A 24,364-nucleotide genomic window follows, 5' to 3' on the forward strand; every position below is an offset into this window, starting at 1 on the left:
AAAAAGTAACACAATAAGATTACATAACTTCTAATGACTACTGAAAAGTCCAAATTCAAACCCTCCTTGTAAGATACATATCATTTTTGACTTTTCAGTAGTCATTAGAAGTTATGTCATCTTATTGTGTTGCTTAAAAAATATATATATATTTAGCAAATATTTTCTTAACTCTATTTCTTGAACTGCATTGTTGGTTAAGGGTCTTTAAGTATGCCTTTCACGGTAAGGTTTACACCTGTTGTATTCGGCGCATGTGACAAGTACAATTTGATTTGAGTAATATACTGTATGCTTCATTAAGGTTGGCTTCGTAGAAGGTTGGCTTCATCTGTACCTCAGAGGTGGAACACCTGTTGTATTCGGCGCATGTGACAAGTACAATTTGATTTGAGTGATATACTGTATGCTTCATTAAGGTTGGCTTCGTAGAAGGTTGGCTTCATCTGCACCTCAGAGGTGGAACGTAAGTCACAGAAAATAATTGAGGCAGCTGCAGAGAAGTATCTGGATATTTAACTTCAGAAGAGTTACAGGATGTGTTGGGTGGTGGTGTCCCGTCCTCCCAGGCCGTTGGCATGGTGCAGGAGCAGATCGGGTCAAAGTAGTGGAATGGGGTAGTGGGTTTTTAATGATTGTAGAGTTGTTGTTTTTTAATTTACGTTTTTGCTTTTCCCGTTTTCCCATTTTGTATTTTAAAGTGCAATGTGTTTATATTATAGTCCAGTTGGGGGCGGTAATGCTACATATTCGATTCCAACCGCCGTTAAACTCCAAAGCAGAGAGAGAAGTAGTTCCGGGGAAGCGCGCACCATTCTTCAGATAAAGGAAGCGCTAGAACTGTGCTGTGAAGACGATAACCATTGGGTCCATTATTACAGGTATGTAATAGCACGTTTAAACTTTCCAATGTCGAAAGACCACGTCATAACATGCTAGGTAACACATCCGTCAAGGTATTACCACGTTTGGTAAAGGTTGTGTGTGTTATTTATGTGTCAAACCGAGTGAGTGAAAAACGTGAAACGATTTTGCAAGTCACGTAGCTAGATTTTTCTTTTTGAACGTAAATCAAAATGTACATTTATATATAATCAATGTATTTGAGATGTTATTGGCTTTGTGTAAAAATAAAAAGTCTTACGAGTTGGTAAAATGGCGGTGCGCACTCTGTCTGCGTTTAATGATGACGTACAATAGAACCACATCAATCAAATTGTAATCAATCAAGAAAAAACACGTGCAAATGTGTATCTAATACGAAAATCAATGATTTTCTCCAAAACAACTGCCTTTTACACAACTTTCGAATGATGATATAGAAAAACTATTTTGTAAGGATTGATAATCTGAAATCAGAAATACATTTTTCCAGTGCACGGGAAGTCACTGCAGAAGCCAAGCCCAAACAAACAAACATATAACAACCTATGTGTGTGCACATTAAGCTGTTAGTTCATATGCCTTGACACCGTGATATATAGGCCTAAGGCCCGAGACAATAAGAAGACACTGGCAGAATAAATTCAACCACACATTCGTTTTCATTACAAAACCGGAGAGCAACATCTGTTGGGTGAAGTCTATTAAACATAGTGTGTAACAAACAATTACATTACCTACGGCATGGTCAAGCAAGGCAATGTTTCCAACATATTCTGACTACTTGTAGAGAAACACCAATGCCATCCTCCTCGTTCATTTTGCCTAAAAGGTAGTAGTAGACTGTAGTAGAGTAAATGCGTTTAGTTTCTGTTGTCCTCGGCTACCTGGCAAAACGTTTTGGCTCATTAGTCTAACTTACTTTCATGGGAAACGATGCGCCAGGCCAGCTAGGTAATATTAGCATACTACATCTAGCTACATGTTGAACTTTCATCCTCTCAGGCCACGGGCGCAATGTATATGGTTGGATCAGAATCACTGTTCTAATCATTGGCCAGTACGGAGAATTAAGTAAGGCCGTAAGTCTAAATCCCTGTATCTCCATCCATGGCTAAAATCGTCCCTTTTCTAAGTTAACCAACTACCCACCAGAGGACAACAACACATTGAGATGTCAGTTATGTTTGGCTTCTGATGTGATGTGACTGGTCTGAAGGCAAATCCAAACTGGCTTCTCTTGACACTTGTTTTTGGTGGGCCAGGACCAATCACAGCTGAGCCCAGTCAGTTTAGGTCAATGCTGATTGGCTATTATTATTATTATTTGTTTAATTTTTTTAAGGGAGGACAAACGGTTGCTGGCTTCCCTTGCATTCAATGTCTGGAAAATACATATTTTAGATGTCTTTTCAACTTCATTTTACTAACTGGGACTGTTCTAGTTTGGCTGGGGGTGGAATTTTTGGAGCAGAATGGTAAATAGCGGCCCTGGCTATAGGTCAGGCCCTGTTGTGCCCTATTCGGACGGGAGTCGTTTTACTGGGGGAGGTCGGGTTATGTAATTATGTGCACGAGCACAAAACATCTTTCATTTTTGTCCCGTTCGAATCTGCCATGGCAGTAAGATTTACATGGCAGGAGAGTAACAATTCCAACCAGAATAACCTACTGTTTTGGGGCAAAATCCAAAGTCCTCTGATAATACTAGTCCGGTGCAAATCGACATCCCTGTGTTTTGAGAGAAATGTCTGCGTTTGACAGGTGTTGCTCTCGTTTTACACCAGAAAACAATAGTTCAACTTATCGAATCAGTTAAGTGCTGTGCATAATGAATGGGCTGCATGCAGCCTATCAACTTTCACAGTGAATGCTTTTGTTTATATGTTGTGTGTTTATGAATTGAATATTACCATATGCATCAGTAAAAAATATTGAGTCAATTTAATGCAACCTTTGCTGTTAATAGATCGCAAAGCAGCAGCATACAACTGACCTAAAGGTTTGTAAATGATTAACGTTCTCATCCATAGGCTTAAAATGCATCTGGGGTGAAATTGAACTGTTTAGCTCACATCTGAAGGCTGAGGGGCATTTAGGATGTACTGCAGATCGCTAAAATATGCCAATGATTATGATCACACTTTCTCAATACAAATATTAGGGTGACACTATAGGATAGATGGTTTAGAAACCAAGCTGGAGTTACCAGTGTGGCCCGATCACCTGGACATGTTGAAATACTGTATCTTCACTCCTAGAATAAAATCCTCCAGGCTTGCATCATAACTGCCAATTTATTGGGGAAAAATAAAGAATTACAGGGGGCCGTTTGGGGGGAAAAATAAAGAATTACAGGGGGCCGTTCGGGGGGAAAAATAAAGAATTACAGGGGGCCGTTTGGGGGTAAAAAAAGAATTACGGGGCCGTTTGGGGGGAAAAAGAATCCCGTCCGACTCGTCCTCTGGAATAACAGCCATTCTGGAGTAATAATAACAGAAGGTTCTCTAGCCATGCATACATGTGTCACGTAAAGAGAGCAAGGGTTGAGGGATAGGGAATATTTTTCCTAAACAAATTAGGGATTTTGGGTACAGAACGTTAGCCTGAAATTAACTTTAAAACTGCTAAATGTTCTCTCCGCCAACAAGAGCAGTGGGTGATTCTATATATATTTTTATTTGTAATAAATCTGCAAACATTTCTGAACCTGTTTTGGCTTTGATTATGGGTTATTGTGTGTAGATTGATGAGCAGGAAAAACTATTTAATAAATTTTAGAATAAGTCTGTCACTTAACAAAATGTGGAAAAAGACTAGTGTCATGGATCTTAGGAAAACTCCCCTGGTCAGAAGATACTATCGTCAATAAGTACTAAAGCAGTCAGCATCTCTGAATGGGGTAGCAGTGCAGGTGTACTAAAGCAGTTAGCGTCTCTGAATGGGGTAACAGTGCAGGTGTACTAAAGCAGTCAGCGTCTCTGAATGGGGTAGCAGTGCAGGTGTACTAAAGCAGTTAGCGTCTCTGAATGGGGTAGCAGTGCAGGTGTACTAAAGCAGTTAGCGTCTCTGAATGGGGTAGCAGTGCAGGTGTACTAAAGCAGTTAGCGTCTCTGAATGGGGTAGCAGTGGAGGTGTACTAAAGCAGTTAGCGTCTCTGAATGGGGTAGCAGTGCAGGTGTACTAAAGCAGTTAGCGTCTCTGAATGGGGTAGCAGTGCAGGTGTACTAAAGCAGTTAGCATCTCTGAATGGGGTAGCAGTGCAGGTGCATGAGTGAGAGACAATTTCACGGTCACACTATTTTGAAGCTGAATGTAAAGATTATCAGTTTCTACATGTGTACTAATATTAAGACACATTCAGTTGTTTCTATATTTATCTCTAATTGTTACTATGGTGTGAACGGGAAATACAATTGGCAGTGGTGTAAAGTAACTAAGTAAAAACACTTTGAAGTACTGCTTAAAGGAGACGTTTTCTTGTTTATAAATGGCATGTTATGGTTACGTGCACTTGAGTTGTGTAATTTAAAGTATGTACTTTGTCTAATGTGAATGAATTAATGTTTTGTTGTCAATGCTTAGCTACCTGATCTATTGTAATTACATAATTGACTAGAATAAAGAAAGTGACAGAACTGTCAAAACAATAACTTGTGTTCGTTTCTCTTTATTACTACAGACCGACTCAGATTAAGTCTGAGGCTGGTAACATCAACAGTGAGGACAAACCCAGCCTGCCTCTCTCCTTCCACACTGAGTCCAAACCTACAGTCACGGGGTCCTGATTGTGACAGTGGAGCCCAGTTTGCACTGCAGGATCCAGAGATGGCATCAGTGAAGCTGGAAGACTGCAGTCAAACACTGGAGCTGAATGCCAACATTAAAGATGAAGAGGAGGAGAAATCGGTTTCTCTTAGTAAGCACAGGTTTTTTCTAATTAAGTCTGTGTTCATTCCAACTTTCCACTGTGTATGAAACGTTGCAGTATAACTGTTTCATGATGAACTGTTTCAATGAGAAGGTAGATGTTATTTCATGCTACTGAGACTTGCATGGTTTGACACCAGTATTGCCAACATTTGTTTTATTCACTGAGCTATCTGGAGTGATCAGAGAGTAGCCTAAGAGGTGAAGTAGACCAACTGCCAGTGTTTTAGGGTTCTATTATTAAATGAGTGTGTAGTTTCTCACCCCTGTGATAGTGAGTGGAGGATGATATGGCTCATAATTTTCACGACTCCCCCCCTTTTTAGCTTTCAACTCTGACCCACTTTTAGAATAGTTTTATTCCCCTTTTGTATTGCACAGCCTACTTATGTGAATACATATGGTGCATTCGGAAAGTATTCAGACCCCTTGACTTTTTCCACATTTTGTTACGTTACAGCCTTATTCTAAAATTGATTAAATAAAAAGTTCCTCAATCTGCACACAATAACCCATAATTACAAAGCAAACATTTTTTTTGAGAAATGTTTGCTCTTTTATTAAAAATTAAAAACAGAAACACCTTATTTACATAAGTATTCAGACCCATTGCTATGAGACTCAACCTTAAACTCAGGTGCATCCTGTTTCCATTGATCATCCTTGAGATGTTTCTACAACTTGTTTGAGATTCCACCTGTGGTGAATTAAATTGATTGGACAAGATTTAGAAAGGAACACACCTGTTTATATAAGGTCCCACATTTGACAGTGCATGTCAGAGCAAAAACCAATCCATGAGGTCGAAGGAATTGTCTGTAGAGCTCCATGAAATGATTATGTTGAGGCACAGATCTGGGGAAGGGCACCAAAACATTTCCAATAAGAAAAATAAATAAGTATAATGTGCAGTCGCAGATAATGCAGATTGTATTTTGACTATCGCCAACATTTACATAAAAAATAGTGAATATACAGTTTTACAGTTCCAATGGTACTGTACGTCAAGCCAGTATCACTGGCTTCTACAGTATCACTGGCTTCTACAGCATCACTGGCTTCTACAGCATCACTGGCTTCTACAGTATCACTGGCTTCTACAGTATCACTGGCTTCTACAGTATCACTGGCTTCTACAATATCACTGGCTTCTACAGTATCACTGGCTTCTACAGTATCACTGGCTTCTACAGTATCACTGGCTTCTACAGTATCACTGGCTTCTACAGTATCAATGGCTTCTACAATATCACTGGCTTCTACAGTATCACTGGCTTCTACAGTATCACTGGCTTCTACAGTATCACTGGCTTCTACAGTATCACTGGCTTCTACAGTATCACTGGCTTCTACAGTATCAATGGCTTCTACAATATCACTGGCTTCTACAGTATCACTGGCTTCTACAGTATCACTGGCTTCTACAATATCACTGGCTTCTACAGCATCACTGGCTTCTACAGCATCACTGGCTTCTACAGCATCACTGGCTTCTACAATATCACTGGCTTCTACAGCATCACTGGCTTCTACAGCATCACTGGCTTCTACAGCATCACTGGCTTCTACAGCATCACTGGCTTCTACAGTATCACTGGCTTCTACAGTATCGCTGGCTTCTACAGTATCGCTGGCTTCTACAGTATCACTGGCTTCTACAGTATCACTGGCTTCTGCAGTATCACTGGCTTCTACAGTATCACTGGCTTCTACAGTATCACTGGCTTCTACAGTATCACTGGCTTCTACAATATCACTGGCTTCTACAGTATCACTGGCTTCTACAGTATCGCTGGCTTCTACAGTATCGCTGGCTTCTACAGCATCGCTGGCTTCTACAGTATCACTGGCTTCTACAGTATCACTGGCTTCTACAGTATCACTGGCTTCTACAGTATCACTGGCTTCTACAATATCACTGGCTTCTACAATAACACTGGCTTCTACAGTATCACTGGCTTCTACAGTATCACTGGCATCTACAGAATCACTGGCTTCTACAGTATCACTGGCTTCTACAGTATCACTGGCTTCTACAGTATCACTGGCTTCTACAATATCACTGGCTTCTACAGTATCACTGGCTTCTACAATATCACTGGCATCTACAGTATCACTGGCATCTACAGTATCACTGGCAGCTACAGTATCACTGGCAGCTACAGTATCACTGGCTTCTACAGTATCACTTGGCTTCTACAGTATCACTGGCATCTACAGAATCACTGGCTTCTACAATATCACTGGCTTCTACAATATCACTGGCTTCTACAGCATCACTGGCTTCTACAGCATCACTGGCTTCTACAGCATCACTGGCTTCTACAGCATCATTGGCTTCTACAGCATCACTGGCTTCTACAGCATCACTGGCATCTACAGAATCACTGGCTTCTACAGAATCACTGGCTTCTACAGCATCACTGGCTTCTACAGCATCACTGGCTTCTACAGCATCACTGGCTTCTACAGCATCACTGGCTTCTACAGCATCACTGGCATCTACAGAATCACTGGCTTCTACAGAATCACTGGCATCTACAGAATCACTGGCTTCTACAGAATCACTGGCTTCTACAGTATCACTGGCTTCTACAGTATCACTGGCTTCTACAGCATCACTGGCTTCTACAGTATCACTGGCATCTACAGTATCACTGGCTTCTACAGTATCACTGGCTTCTACAGTATCACTGGCTTCTACAGTATCACTGGCATCTACAGTATCACTGGCATCTACAGCATCACTGGCTTCTACAGCATCACTGGCTTCTACAGTATCACTGGCTTCTACAGTATCACTGGCATCTACAGTATCACTGGCATCTACAGTATCACTGGCTTCTACAGTATCACTGGCTTCTACAGTATCACTGGCTTCTACAGTATCACTGGCATCTACAGTATTACTGGCTTCTACAGTATCACTGGCTTCTACAGTATCACTGGCTTCTACAGTATCACTGGCATCTACAGTATCACTGGCATCTACAGTATCACTGGCTTCTACAGTATCACTGGCTTCTACAGTATCACTGGCATCTACAGTATCACTGGCTTCTACAGTATCACTGGCTTCTACAGTATCACTGGCTTCTACAGTATCACTGGCTTCTACAGTATCACTGGCATCTACAGTATCACTGGCATCTACAGCATCACTGGCTTCTACAGCATCACTGGCTTCTACAGTATCACTGGCATCTACAGTATCACTGGCATCTACAGTATCACTGGCATCTACAGTATCACTGGCTTCTACAGTATCACTGGCTTCTACAGTATCACTGGCTTCTACAGTATCACTGGCATCTACAGTATCACTGGCTTCTACAGTATCACTGGCTTCTACAGTATCACTGGCTTCTACAGTATCACTGGCATCTACAGTATCACTGGCATCTACAGTATCACTGGCATCTACAGCATCACTGGCTTCTACAGTATCACTGGCTTCTACAGTATCACTGGCATCTACAGCATCACTGGCTTCTACAGCATCACTCGCTTCTACAGCATCACTGGCTTCTACAGTATCACTGGCTTCTACAGCATCACTGGCTTCTACAGCATCACTGGCTTCTACAGTATCACTGGCATCTACAGTATCACTGGCATCTACAGTATCACTGGCTTCTACAATATCACTGGCTTCTACAATATCACTGGCTTCTACAATATCACTGGCTTCTACAATAACACTGGCTTCTACAATATCACTGGCTTCTACAGTATCACTGGCTTCTACAGTATCACTGGCTTCTACAGTATCACTGGCTTCTACAGTATCACTGGCTTCTACAGAATCACTGGCTTCTACAGAATCACTGGCTTCTACAGAATCACTGGCTCCTACAGCATCACTGGCTTCTACAGCATCACTGGCTTCTACAGCATCACTGGCTTCTACAGCATCACTGGCATCTACAGCATCACTGGCTTCTACAGCATCACTGGCTTCTACAGCATCACTGGCTTCTACAGTATCACTGGCTTCTACAGCATCACTGGCTTCTACAGTATCACTGGCTTCTACAGCATCACTGGCTTCTACAGCATCACTGGCTTCTACAGCATCACTGGCTTCTACAGCATCACTGGCTTCTACAGTATCACTTGCTTCTACAGTATCACTGGCTTCTACAGTATCACTGGCTTCTACAGTATCACTGGCTTGCAAAACTCATAGAACAGATCCCAAATATTATGAAACTCTGGGGCTTTCTTTTTCACTATATAAGTACATTTTTCAAGAGCCAGGCTTGATGTTAACTATTTGAACCAATGACCAAGTGAGAGGGAACTTGCATACTTCCAGTGGAGAGCAATTGAACGTCTAGCTTGTAATAGACAGAGGTCAACCATTTTATTTTCTCTCCTATGTAAAGAGATTCTCTGTGTAAAGATTTAGGAGGGATAGTTTAGGGATTAGTGGTAATGGGGTTGAGGTCATCTCAGAGATGTAGTGTACTGAGGTCAAATGTTTGAATATCAGCACATTCCTCCAGGCAATGATACAAGGTGTGTAAATGCACGTTACATTTAACACGGGTCAAATTTGTGGAGCTTAACAAAAGGGTGATATTTTCCCATGTAATGATGCCATGTGACCTCTCCCATAACACACATTAACAGAGAGCGTTTCTAATGTGGTCAAAGGAGGTTGTAGGGCTGATTGTTTTAGACTGGAAAAGCTTCACGTTAAATCTTCCCTTTAGTTCTTCAAATGACATGAGACCCTCTTTTTTTTATTTATTGTTCTTTAAACCAGTCCATAACTTTTAATAAAATTATTATTATTATTTTTTTTTAAATTTAAAACCTTTTATTTAACTAGGCAAGTCAGGCAAGTCAGTTTTAAGAACAAATTCTTATTTTCAATGATGGCCTTGTTCAGGGGCAGAACAACAGATATTTTTTTACCTTGTCAGCTTGGGGATTCGATCTTGCAACGCTCTAACCACTAGGCTACCTGCCGCCCCAACAATACCTGTCATTGTCAATTCTTTAAACCAGTCCGTTACTTTAACAATACCTGTCGTTGTCAATTCTTTAAACCAGTCCGTTACTTTAACAATACCTGTCGTTGTCAATTCTTTAAACCAGTCCGTTACTTTAACAATACCTGTCGTTGTCAATTCTTTAAACCCGTCCATTACTTTAACAATACCTGTCGTTGTCAATTCTTTAAACCAGTCCATTACTTTAACAATACCTGTCGTTGTCAATTCTTTAAACCAGTCCATTACTTTAACAATACCTGTCGTTGTCAATTCTTTAAACCAGTCCGTTACTTTAACAATACCTGTCGTTGTCAATTCTTTAAACCAGTCCATTACTTTAACAATACCTGTCGTTGTCAATTCTTTAAACCAGTCCGTTACTTTAACAATACCTGTCGTTGTCAATTCTTTAAACCAGTCCATTACTTTAACAATACCTGTCGTTGTCAATTTTTTAAACCAGTCCATTACTTTAACAATACCTGTCGTTGTCAATTCTTTAAACCAGTCCGTTACTTTAACAATACCTGTCGTTGTCAATTCTTTAAACCAGTCCATTACTTTAACAATACCTGTCGTTGTCAATTCTTTAAACCAGTCCATTACTTTAACAATACCTGTCGTTGTCAATACTTTAAACCAGTCCGTTACTTTAACAATACCTGTCGTTGTCAATTCTTTAAACCAGTCCATTACTTTAACAATACCTGTCGTTGTCAATACTTTAAACCAGTCCGTTACTTTAACAATACCTGTCGTTGTCAATTCTTTAAACCAGTCCGTTACTTTAACAATACCTGTCGTTGTCAATTCTTTAAACCAGTCCATTACTTTAATAATACCTTTTCTTGGCCATTATTAAACCCCTAGTCAGTTTAACCAGGTGTGAAATTGTCATCACACCAAATGGGTGTAAAACTGGGTAATACAGGGGATTCTTCCAGATATTGCTGTACTTTGTGGCATATAGTTGGTGTTTTTAACAAAGGGATTAATAGTATTCTTCTTTAGTGTCTTAAAGGGAGCAGAGTTGTTTTTATTTTATTTAACCTTTATTTTCCGACACCTTTCTGGAGTTGGAACTTGCCGAGTCATGAGCGTCTGTCTGCGTGCAAGGCCTGCTACGCCAGCGCTGGTGACCACTGAAGTTCAGGAGCGTCTGTCTGCGCGCAAGGCCTGCTACGCCAGCGCTGGTGACCACTGAAGTTCAGGAGCGTCTGTCTGCGCGCAAGGCCTGCTACGCCAGCGCTGGTGACCACTGAAGGTCAGGAGTGTCTGTCTGCGCGCAAGGCCTGCTACGCCAGCGCTGGTGACCACTGAAGGTCAGGAGCGTCTGTCTGCGCGCAAGGCCTGCTACGCCAGCGCTGGTGACCACTGAAGGTCAGGAGAATCTGTCTGCGCATAGGCTTTTCCTGGTTAAATAAAACAATTGGAGAGGGAAGAGTTCTTTAGATCTGTTAGGAATAAGAGGGTATCATCAGCATACAGGTCCACTCAATGTTCGAAATCTGATGTTTTAATTCCACTAATTGACGGTTGGGCCCTTACTGCAATGGCAAAGGATTCTATAGCTAAAAGAAAGAGCCCTGGACTGGCCGGACATCCTTGTCTCATCCCCCTAAAATGCTGAAAAATTGTGAAAACAAGTTGTTAGTTGCAACTTCTGCAGTGGGGTCTATATATCATATCTTAATCAATTTACAGAAGTAGTTCCCAAATCTCTTAAGCACTTGAAATAAGACCACTCAACTCTATGGAATGCCTTCTCTGCATCAAGTGAGAGTATGGCAGTATCAGTGCACATGTGAAGGGTCCACTATGTTTAGTACTCTCCTCACATTGTGAAAACCTTGATGGTTTTTCACGAAGCCATTTTGTTCTTTGTGTATTAGATGTGGGAGAACTCTGTCCAATCTCCTGGCTAAGGCTTTAGCACAAATTCTTGAGTCGGATTTCAGAAGAGAAATCGGTCTAACTTTCACATTTTGTTGGATTTATCAGGCTTCAGAATGAGAATAAAACACTCCTTTAGAGAGGAGGGGAAGCAACCTTGCTGAAAGGATTCAGCATACAGTGATTTGGAAAATTATTCAGACCCCTTGACTTTTTCCACATTTTGTTATGTTACAGCCTTATTATAAAATAGATTTGTTTTTCCCCTCATCAATCTACACACTACCCCATAATGACAAAGCAAACACAGGTTTTTAGAAATTAACAAAATTATAAAACTTTTTTTTCTCAATGTTAAAATACATTTACATAAGTATTCAGACCCTTTACTCAGTACTTTGTTCATCACCTTTTGGCAGAGATTACAGACTCGAGTCTTCTTGTGTATGACGCTACAAGCTTGGCACACCTGTATTTTGGGAGTTTCTCCCATTTATTCTCTGCAGATCCTCTCAAGCTCTGTCAGGTTAGACTGGGAGTGTTGCCGCACAGCTATTTTCTGGTCTCTCCAGAGATGTTCAAGTCTGGGCTCTGGCTGAACCACTCAAGGACATTCAGAGACTTGTCCTGAAGCCACTCCTATGTTGTTTTGGCTGTGTATTTAGGGTTGTTGTCCTGTTGGAAGGTGAACCTTCGCCACAGTCAGAGTTCCTGAGCACCCTGGACCAGGTTTTCATCAAGGATCTCTCTGTATTTTGCTCCTTTCATCTTTCCACTCAATCCTGATTAGTCACCTCCCTGACCAAGGCCCTTCTCCCCCGATCTCAGTTTGGCCGGACGGGCAGCTCTAGAAAAATGATTGGTGGTTCCAAATTTCTTCCATTTTAAGATGATTGAGGCCTTTCGATCATATCCTTGGACTAAAATGATGGTCACTCACATGCAACACTAACATAATGTGCAAAGGGCCTCTGGGTAACGTAGCACATTATTCAATGGTATCACTTTTTCTCCACAGGCTGTTCATTTCTGATCTTTGATACTTTCTTGGTTTATTAAGGTATCATGGTATACATACTATGTTAACGCTATATATGTTTGGACCATTTTGTTACTTAGTATTGTTAGGTTCTAATTCTCAGAGTAAAAACTTTATGGACTCTGACAGCTCAAACCAAGTTTATTCTTCCCAGAGGATCAATACAGCTGCATTAGACAAAGACATAGTTCACACAAGCACTGATATTTAACCCTTTCTCCTAGGCTGAGTCTCCTCCTACACATCTGAACAAATGTTGTATCTTAACTGCCAGGCAGGAAACTAAGTGATACAGCCATAAAAGTGTATTTTTCCCTTAAGATCAGATGTTTCATCGATTAGAACATTTGCAGAATGTCGACCAAAATCCATCTTCTCTCACTGCCAGCCACTGGGCTTCCTCTCACTACCATATTTGTTGGTGAGTGGAAACGCTAAGCAGATGCTTAACATTCCTACATCCAGTGAAATATGTCTCATTGTTCTATCTGTGGGTGCACTGTGGTAGTGGAAGAACAGTAAGTTCCAGGCAGGCACGCACCATTCTTCAGAATAAAGAAAGAGACAGAACTGTGATGTCAAGAACCTTTGTGTTGGTTTCTATTTATTACTACAGGTATGTAATAGCCGGTTTAAACTTCCTAATATCAAAACAACCATGCTAGGTAACATCCGTTAACGTATTATCACGTTTGGTAAAGGTTTGATGTGTTGTGTCAAACTGAGTGAAGAACGTGAAACAATTTTACAAGTCACATAGCTAACGTTAGATACTTTGGGTTTTGTGGTGGCATATTTCTGCTTTACCAAATGAGGAGAGTTAAACTTCACACACCAATCAGAGTTATACTTAAACTACATCTTTAATAATAAGAGCTTTGCCTTTGACTTTCAATGATGCGCCATCTCTAATGAACCATCGAAAAGTCACAACAGAAAAGTACAAAACTTTTATAGCCAAGATACACCCCTCTCAATTTACATGACGAACCACAGATCTTATGAACAGTTCACAAAGAAATACTTTTACTTGAGAGAGAGGAGTATCCCATAGCCAGATAGCATTCGCTATTAATTATCGTTCAGTTTGGTCCCTAAGATGAGGTTCTAATCTCGTTCCTGGTACTTCATAGCACAAAAACATTACCTCGTGTTATCTGTAATGCTCTTTTAGGTTTTATCACCCAAAGACATTGTAAATCTCCTCTGTCAGTGCTCTATCATAGAGGCCCATCCTCAGTGGAACACACACAATAGTTAACAGAATACTCTATTCTGTCGAATAAAACAACCATTATAGTGCAATACAAGGAGTATACCAATCTTGCAATTTTCCACGACAGTTTGTCTGAGGAAATTATGTACATCCATTCAATCAATTTATTTGAGATATCTGAGCATGTTATTGGTTTTGTGTAAAATTCACAAGCTGGTAAAATGGTGGCACCCACTCTGTCTGCGTCAACAGACTTCAGTGCAGGCAGTGCTGGTGCAGAGAGTCAATTTCACAGTCACACTACAGTTTTAAAGCTGAATGTAATGATTATCAGTTTTCTACATGTGTACTAATATTCAGACACATTAAGATGTTTCTATATCTATAAATGTTACTATGGTGTGAATGTGAAATCAAATTGTTTTTTCATTGAAATAAGACAGTAAAGACAAGGTTATTCAGGAAAATAGTACATAGTGCTGCCTAAAACATATACTGCAACTTTGTACTAAATGGTTTTTAGTCATTTATGCAAATTTGGGAAACTCTACTCTAGGTTAAGTACATTTTACGTTGTGTAGACAAATTTAAAACAGGTACTTTGTCTAATTGCAATGAATTCATGTTTTGTTCTAAATGCTTATCTACCAGATCTATTGGAATGAGATCAGTGTTTGACTTGGACAGAATGTTAACAGTATTGTGGAGCTCCTGCACCTAAAAATGATTACCAGCACCTGTTTCAGTCCAAGTCCAGCACTGAAATAGATCATTTAACAAGAAGAAATAAAAAAAAAATTTTAGAATAAAGTGCCAGAACTGTCAAGACAACTTTCTGTCTGTTTCTCAATGTTACTACAGGACAACTGGAATTAAGTCTGAGGCCGGTAACATCAATAGTGAGGACAAATCCAGCCTGTCCAAACCTACAGTCACTGGGTCCTAAATGTGACAGTGGAGCCCAGTTTGCACTGCAGGATCCAGAGATGACATCGGTGAAGCTGGAAGATTGCAGTCCAACAATGGAGCTGAATGTCAACATTAAAGATGAAGAAGAGAAGATTGGGGAATCTGTTTCTCAAGGTAAGAGAATACCAAGATTGTGCAATGCTGTCATCAAGGCAAAGGGTGGCTATTTGAAGAATCTCAGTTATAATGTATTTTGAATTGTTTAACACCTTTTTGTTTACTACATGATTTCATGTGTGTTATTTCATAGTTTTGATGTCTTCACTATTATACAATGTAGAAAATAGTAAAAATAAAGAAAAACCATTTCATGTGTTTTGAAACTTTTGACCTGTAGTGTATATCACACAACTGACTGGTTCTTCTGATGTTGTTCTCACAGGAGACCGTGTTGAGACATTCTCTACATCCAGAGAGCAACAGCAGGAAGATGACAGAGCTAAGAGGTCTCACCACTGCCCACATTGTGAGGAGAATTTTTCAATTCTATCAAAGCTAAAATTACATGTAAAAATACACATAGGAGAGAATCTGTTTTCCTGTACTGACTGTGGGAAGAATTTCACAACCTCAAAGGCTCTGACAGTTCATCAGAGATTGCACAGAGGAGAGAAGTCATACCCCTGCTCTGACTGTGGAAAGAGTTTCTCTCAACTGTACAACTTAAAAAGACATGAACACATACATACAGGAGAGAAGACTTACTCCTGCTCTGACTGTGACAAATGCTTCAAAAGATCAACTGCTCTAAAGGTTCATCAGAGAACACACACGGGAGAAAAGCCTTACTCCTGCTCTGACTGTGACAAATGCTTCAAAAGATCAACTGCTCTAAAGGTTCATCAGAGAACACACACAGGAGAAAAGCCTTACTCCTGCTCTGACTGTGGGAGGAGTTTCTCTAAACTGTACAACTTAAAAACACATGAACGTGTACATACAGGAGAGAAGCCTTACTCCTGCTTTTACTGCGAAAAAATCTTCAGAACATCATCTGATCAAAAAGTTCATCAGAGAACACACACAGGAGAGAAGCCTTACTCCTGTTCTGACTGTGGAAAGCGATACTCTCAACTGGGCCACTTAAAAACACATGAACATATACATACAGGAGAGAAGCCTTACTCCTGCTCTGACTGTGAAAAATGCTTAAAAACATCAGCTGAGCAAAAAGTTCATCAGAGAACACACACGGGAGAGAAGCCTTATTCCTGCTCTGACTGTGAAAAATGCTTCAAAACATCAACAGATCGAAAAGTTCATCAGAGAACACACACAGGAGAGAAGCCTTACTCCTGCTCTGACTGTGAAAAATGCTTCAAAAGATCAACTGCTCTAAAAGTTCATCAGAGAAATCACACAGGAGATAAGCCTTACACCTGCTCTGACTGTGGAAAGAGTTTCTCTCAACTGGGTGACTTAAAAACACATGAACGTATACACACAGGAGAGAAGCCTTTCTCCTGCTCTGACTGTGAAAAATGCTTCAAAACATCAACTGAGCAAAAAGTTCATCAGAGAACACACACAGGAGAGAAGCCTTACTCCTGCTCTGGCTGTGGAAAGAGATTCTCTCAACTGGGCCACTTAAGAAGACATGAACTTATACATACAGGAGTGAAGCCTTACACCTGCTCTGACTGTGGAAAGAGTTTCTCTCAACTGGGTGACTTAAAAACACATGAACGTGTACATACAGGAGAGAAACCTTACTCCTGCTTTTACTGTGAAAAAATCTTCAGAACATCAACTGAGCAAAACGTTCATCAGAGAACACACACAGGAGAGAAGCCGTACTCCTGCTCTGACTGTGGAAAGAGTTTCTCTAAACTGGGGGACTTAAAAACACATGAACGTATACACACAGGAGAGAAGCCTTACTCCTGCTCTGACTGTGGAAAGAGTTTCTCTAAACTGTACAACTTAAAAAGACATGAACGTATGCATATAGGAGTGAAGCCTTAATCCTGCTCTGATTGTGTAAAATGTTTCACAACATCAACTGACCTAAAAGTTTGTCAGAATTCACACTGGAGAGAAGCCTTACTCCTGCTCTTAATGTGGCAAGAGTTTCTCCCGATTGGAAAATACATAGTTGACCGAAGCCTTATCAAAGCACTGACTGTGAGAAGATATTCTACAGATTTTTGCCATTTAAAAAGACACCAATGTGTACATAAAGGAGAGAAGCCTCATCAGCTCTCTCAGACCAGCTAAGATTAGACACTCCACTTTATTCTCATCTCATTAAATAATTGGCAACATTGAATTGGATCAAATGAAGCGTAGAACACTGTATTGTAAAAAAAACAAAACATTAAGGACACCTGCTCTTTCCATGACCAGCTGATCCTTAATGATTTAGTTGTTGTGTATTTGTTATGGATCTCCATTAGCTTTCAACAAACAAACAAAACTGCTGTTGCAGTGGGCTAAGGAATGAAAACACTGGAAAATTGGAAACATACTGCCTGGTCTGATGAACCCTGGTTCCTGCTGTTTCATGCTGATGGGAGGACTGGGGTATGGAGGAAACCACGAGGACATACATCCAGTGGTGGAAAAAGTACCAAACTGTCAGACTGAGTGAAAGTAATGAAACCTCAATAGAAAATTACTCAAGTAAAAGTGAGTCACCCATTAAAATACTACTTGAGTAAAAGTATTTGGTTGTAAATATACTTATGTATTAAAAGTAATTGCTAAAATATACTCCATCAAAAGTAAAAGTATGAATAATTTCAAATTCCTTAAATGAAGCAAACCAGACTGACTGTACAACTGTGTTGTGTTTTTTTAATATTACAGATATCCAGGGGCAGACTCCAACACTCAGACATCATTTACGAATGATGCATTTGTGTTTAGTGAGTCTGCCAGATCAGAGGCAGTAGGAATGACCAGGGATATTCTCCTGATAAGTGCGTGAATTGGACCATTTTCTGTTCTGCTAATCATAAATGTAACAAGTACTTTTGGGTGTCAGGGAAAATGTATGTAGTAAAAAGTACATTTTGTTTAGGAATGTAGTGAAGGAAAAGTTGTCAAAAATATAAATAGTAAAGTACAGATACTACAAAAACTACTAAATGAGTTCTTTAAATAATTTTTACTTCAGTAGTTTATACCACTGCCTGCATCCATGCCGTGTGTCAGCATTGCAGGGTGGTGGTGTGTTTTCAGGGCACACATTGGGCCCCTTGATAAAAGTTGAGCAATGTTTGAATGCCACGGGATATTGTGAGAGCAAAATTGCAAGATTATGTTATATTAGTTTAATTTTATCAAATGGTTGTTTTATGCAACAGAATAGAGGGTTCTTATAACTCTATGGTTTCTGTGTGAACTGAAAAGTGGGCATCTGGGAGATTTAACACTGACAGAAGATTTACATTGTCTTGGGTTGATAAACCTAACAAGACCGCATTCCATAGCATGAGTTAATGTTTCTGTCCTGAGGTACCAGGGGGAGATGGCTCCAGTGTGGAGTTGGGGGGCCAGACCCTGGTCTCTACACAATGAGAAATTAGTACATTTCATACGAATCTTTCCCTTGTGGCCCATTTCATAAATCTGTTGTTTGTCATAAACATCCAGGAGGATGGACTTTGCTATAAAATGTTGTGGCTTAGTCCTGCTGGTTGGGCTCTCAACGAATCACCTACGACACAGTCATTGACCAGCTCCATTACTGCAGTAATTAAATAATAAAGTTAGATTGTTTTGAAGAAATGTATAAGTCTCTCCTTTTGATTACAATAATTGCACCACAATATCTAAACATCATTTGCCAATCAGGTGCATCCCTTCATGGCGGCAGTGCAAATTGATTTTATTTTCATTATGATTATGCCTTATGCCACAAGGCTTGTCCAGGAATGGTTCCAAGAACATCACAGTGAATTCAGCTCACTGAATTCCCTGTAATTGTACATCTGTGGGAGGAGATGGAACGAGCTATTCGGAGAAGATCCACTCCCAGCCAACTTGACACGATTGTAGGAAGCATTGGAGTCGACATGGGCCAGCATCCCTGTCGAACGCTCTCAACACCTTGGACAGTCTATGCCCGAGATCTTTAGGCTGACATTCTAGATGATTCTGTGTATCGTAAGTTCAAATAAAGTTCACATAATAATAATTTCTAAAATCTAACAATTTGATGAAATGATAGCCTATTTGGTAATGACAGTCATGACACATTTTTTTTTTAAACTGGTGCATTCAATATTTTTAAAGACTTTTGGAAGTGTAATACATAGAATAATGTCAAAAGTCGGTGTGAGAATGCTTTATAAAATAAAACCTTTTAAAAGCTGAAAAAAGTGAGGTTATTTAGTATCTACTTAATGGATGTGAAATAAACATATCTAAATTAAAGTCTTCAAGACTATTTACATAATCAACTGGGCATTACAACAGCCTGACCCTCTATATAGTCTTGGATATATATTGAGCTCTAACAAATGGTGTGTGTAAAAGGTCTGTTGAAATGAAGACTGTAGTGATGTGAGAAAGGGAACACAAGCTTCCTCTCTGGTTCTATTCTCCAATAGTAACTGGGTCATTATTGAATTGCATGGGTAATGCTGTTTCTTGTTTTTGGTACGCTATAAAACACTTATTTAATAAGAAAACACATGCACTTTATACTGATTAGCATCTATTTGTATGCACTGTAGACATAACTGGTGCCTAACGAATGGGCTTGTCACCATGGTGATGTGTAGAGATGTAGTGACATGTTTTGAGTAGATCAATTCTTTAGAATTCCATGAATTAAACAAAGACATTCAGTAGATCAATACAGCTGCAGTAGTGTATCTGGTCTCAAAGATGATGCTGAAAAACCATGTCAGTGCTGAGGTTAAAAAAGTTTGAAATATCCAATAAATGTCGTTCCACTTCATGATTGTGTCCCACTTGTTGTTGATTCTTCACAAAAAAATACAGTTTTATATCTTTATGTTTGAAGCCTGAAATGTGGCAAAAGGTCGCAAAGTTCAAGGGGGCAGAATACTTTCGCAAGGCACTGTATGATCTCTGTAATTGCAAACAAAGGTTTCTGTATCAAATATTAAGTTCTGCTTTTCTGATGAATCAAATACTTATGTCATGCAACAAATTGCTAATTAATTACTTAAAAATCATACAATGTGATTTTCTGGATTCTTGTTTTAGATTCCGTTGCTCACAGTTGAAGTGTACCTATGATAAATTACAGACCTCTACATACTTTGTAAGTAGGAAAACCTGAAAAATCGGCAGTGTATCAAATACTTGTTCTCCCCACTGTATCTTACAATACTCATCTCACATGTTTATACTGTATCTTATACCATTTATTGCATCTTGCCTATGCCGCTCGGTCATAGCTCATCCATATATTTATATGTACATATTCTTATTCCATCCCTTTAGATTTGTCTGTATTAAGTAGTTGTGTAATTATTAGATCACTTGTTAGATATTACTGCATTTGGTGCAATGCTTAGCTTCACTTGTGCTGAATCTTACTTTCCAGCACAACAAAAGTCCCCTCCAACAAGAGTTACTATGTGACGTCTCTTTTAGCAATATTTTTTGCGATTAACCGGAACACGCGGAAAACACAAACACACCGTTGGTCTACTCGCACCAATGAAAACGTGAGACAGAGATAATTACTAGCTTGGTCAAGCCAGTATCTACTCAAATTTTAATCGGCTGGCCCTACGTCCATGCTCGAGAAATTAATTATGACCAAGTCTACTCGCTCCTGAATGCGATAGACAAGAATACTTGTTGGGCCCAATGTAGTGTTATTTTTCTCAGAATGCCTGCATCGGCTGGTACATATGCCCCAGCTCATAGCATTCAGTAAATCCTCTACACACTGATGTGTGTCAGATATACAACACGAGTCAACCTCACACCACTAGTATCTGGGTGAAAAAGAAAAACTACAAACACACCACTCTCAACAATAATCCTGATTGGTGTATGAGTAACTTGCTACACAATTCCTATGGACTGACTTCAACAGTGAGGCCTAGTTTATCTTTGGTTTCTAGCACGGGGGCATCAATATGACGTGACGTTAATGTGATGACATTCTATTTACTGAATAATTAACTGTTTATTATTACGTGATTAAATTAATCCTGTAACAATTAACTCAGTAACCTGGAGCAGCCACAGGAAAATGTTGTTTAATGAGTTACCATTTCCCGAATTAACTCATAGAATATATCGATTTCATAGCAGTCACCAATTCATTAATTTCATCAGTCTCCTTCTGAACGTCGCATAATTCGTAAATCTGCACAAACCAAGGTCTCACTAATCATTCCGTACCACACATTGAGTTGATTATTTATTTACTAACAAGCTAAACGATAACATAAGATACATATACACAAACAGTCTAGGTTATTGGTTAGAACTTCATACAATGGCAACAGGTCCCTAGTGGACCAACACAAGATAGAGATTTACATAGAGAGCAAGAGAGAAATTCAACACTTGGATACATTTGTAAACTATGCTTAGTTTCAGCCCTAACAGCTTGCCTTGAACTGCCCCTGTTATGGGTTAAAAGTGTAATGCATGTATTTACGTGTGGGAAAGGTTTGGCCAGCGCCTTGTTCATTCGTCTTCAGGTGCAAGTCTCCGATTCTCCAAACGATGTCAATGTCCTTTCTCATAGTTGTCAGTTTCCTTGAACTCGTTCTGTGAGAGTGGGCTTCTGAGGAGGCTAATCAGCCGTGTCGACGCTGCTGGCGTGGGTAAGAGGGCCGTGTACACAACCGGTGACTTGAAAATAATAGCCAGATGGTCCTGCTTAAATTCAACTTCCTAGATACAGTACTTAGAATAGCTACTCCACCATAAACTTGATTGTTCAGATATTTACTTTGTCTTCAACCTTGTGTTGCGTTTCGGGGTCACGACTAGTCGTAGACCTCGGCTGCAGTGCATGTTCAACTTAGTCTGATATGTAAATTCTTAACTCATGTTTTATACCCTAGAGTAGAAAGGGGCGTTTCCATCTTTATGACACTCTCTGGGATCCCTGGGGCGTAGCTAGTTACAAGGCAAGGTATTAGGACAACTAAAATCAGTCTTATCACCATAACATCCTCTTTCATCTGCATATTCTCGACACAAAGTATGTAAACATCACATATACATTATGAAAACTCTTCAATTTAATGTTTTCGTTATAACATCCTCAACTAACTTTTAAGAACATCATAAAATAGACATTCATTTTCATATTTACATCCATCATTGTTTCCACCATTTGGCTGATCAAATATACATGTCCCAACATCCATTTATTTGATGTTGTGTAGTTTTGGGCTGTAAACTCTTCCTAATGCACACAGACATTCCAGTCTCTCACATTAGAGAACAGAATGGAGATGGGCTGTTGCCTTATAATTTATGATGGGCGTGAGGTCATAAACCCCCCCCCCATCAATCCCTCTATACTTCTCCCCCTCTTTGGGAGGGAGAGATCTCTCTGTAGAACCGGGATCCACTGTAACCTGATCCTCACAGGACCATCCTGACAGTCCCCCTCTGGTGGGTTCAACTTGGAAGGATCTTGCATCTTGCAACCCACCATAAGAATGACCATCGGATGTCAACAATTGTATAAACACAGTGTAAGCCATTTGTTTGTGAGAATGTGAATGGGATCAAATTTGGTTTATATATAGACACATTAAAACAGTTTGTTTCATTTAAAATTATACACAAGAGAAGATGTTGCCCAGAACAAATTGTACAAAAATTATATCAATTAACTTCAACAGTTAGTCAACAGGTCCTGAGCACTCGGTAGCAGGTTCTCATCAAGAATCTCTCTGTACTTTGCTCATTTCAACGTTCCCTCGATCCTGACTAGTCTCCCAGTCCCTGCCGTTGAAAAACATAACCACAGCATGATGCTGTCACCACCATGCTCTGACATGCACTGTCAAATGTGAGACCTTATATAGACAGGTGTGTGCCTGTTTGAATTGAATTTACCAAGTGGACTCCAATCAAGTTGTTGAAACATCACAAGGATACTTAATGGAAACAGGATGCACCTGAGAACAATTTCGAGTCACATAGCAAATGGTATGAATACTTGTTTTCAATTTGTCATTATGGGCTATTGTGTGTAGATTGAGGACATTTTTTTAAATGTAATCCATTTTATGATAAGGCTGTAACGTTACAAAATGTGGAAAAAGTCCAGGGGTCTGAATACTTTCCTTTTGCACTGAGTGTACAAAACATTAGGAACACCTTCCTAATATTGAGTTGCAATTCCTTTTGTCCTCAGAACAGCCTCAGTTCGTCAGGTCATGGACTCTACATGGTGTGGAAAGAAACCCACAGGGATGCTGGGCCATGATGACTCCAATGCTTCCCACAGTTGTGCCAAGTTGGCTGGGAGTGAATATCTCTTCCCACAGATGTTCAATTGGATCGAGATCTGGTGACACGGCAGGCTACTGCAGTAAGCTGAATTCACGTATGTTCGTGGAACCGTCCCTGGACAAGCCTTGGGGCATAATACTGCTGAAAAAATATATTTGCAGCTGGATACATTGCTGCCATAAAAGGGACGCACCTGATTGGCAATGATGTATAAATTTCCTGTGGCATTCAAATGTTGCTCCGCTTTTATCAAGGTGGCCCAATGCGTGCCCTGAAAACACACCCCACACCATCACCACCAGCCTGCAATGCTGACACATGGCATGGATGCATGTACTCATGGTTCTCTCCATACCCTAGTCTTCCCATCAGCATGACACAGCAGGAACTGGGATTATCTAGACCAGTGGATCCCAAAATGTTTATAGTCCCGGACCCCTTCAAACATTCAACCTCGAGCTGCGTACCCCCTCTAGCACCAGGGTCAGCGCGCTCTCAAATATTATAAGCCACACACACACACACACACACACACACAATAGGATACATTTATTAAACATAAGAAATTAGTGTGAGTTGTCGTCGCAACCCGGCTTGTTGGAAGTGACAAATAGCTCTTATAGGACCAGGGCACAAATAATAATACATTTCGTTCTTTATTTAACCATTTTACATATAAAACCTTACTTGTTAATTGAAATTTTTGAATAACTCACCACAGGTTAATGAGAAGGTTGTGCTTGAGAGGGATGCACATAGCAATGTTGGTTTGTATTGGAGAGTCTCCGTCTTAAATCATTTTCCACACACAGTCTGTACCTGTATTTAGTTTTTATGCTAGTGAGGGCCGAGAATTCACTCTCACATAAGTACGTGGTCGCAAAGGGCATCAGTATCTTTACAGCGCAATTTGCCAAGGCAGGCTCCTCTGAGCGCAGCCCAATCCAGAAATCTGGCAGTGGCGTCTGATTAAATTACATTTCCACAGATCCGCTTTTTGTAATTTTGATGAGG

At 40.0% G+C, this 24,364-nt stretch overlaps 1 protein-coding gene across 1 annotated transcript; it reads left to right on the forward strand.

The window, feature by feature from the left end:
• Nucleotides 1-813: 813 nt before the first annotated feature.
• LOC139372837 (zinc finger protein 271-like) lies at nucleotides 814-18,666 on the forward strand. Its single transcript, XM_071112669.1, has 4 exons — nucleotides 814-881; nucleotides 4,565-4,801; nucleotides 14,825-15,046; nucleotides 15,315-18,666. The coding sequence occupies exons 2-4, from the start codon at nucleotides 4,711-4,713 to the stop codon at nucleotides 16,895-16,897; spliced, it is 1,896 nt and encodes a 631-aa protein (XP_070968770.1). The 5' UTR covers nucleotides 814-881; nucleotides 4,565-4,710; the 3' UTR covers nucleotides 16,898-18,666.
• Nucleotides 18,667-24,364: the final 5,698 nt, after the last annotated feature.

Source organism: Oncorhynchus clarkii, chromosome 18 (genome assembly GCF_045791955.1).
Source record: "Oncorhynchus clarkii lewisi isolate Uvic-CL-2024 chromosome 18, UVic_Ocla_1.0, whole genome shotgun sequence".
NCBI lineage: Eukaryota > Metazoa > Chordata > Actinopteri > Salmoniformes > Salmonidae > Oncorhynchus > Oncorhynchus clarkii.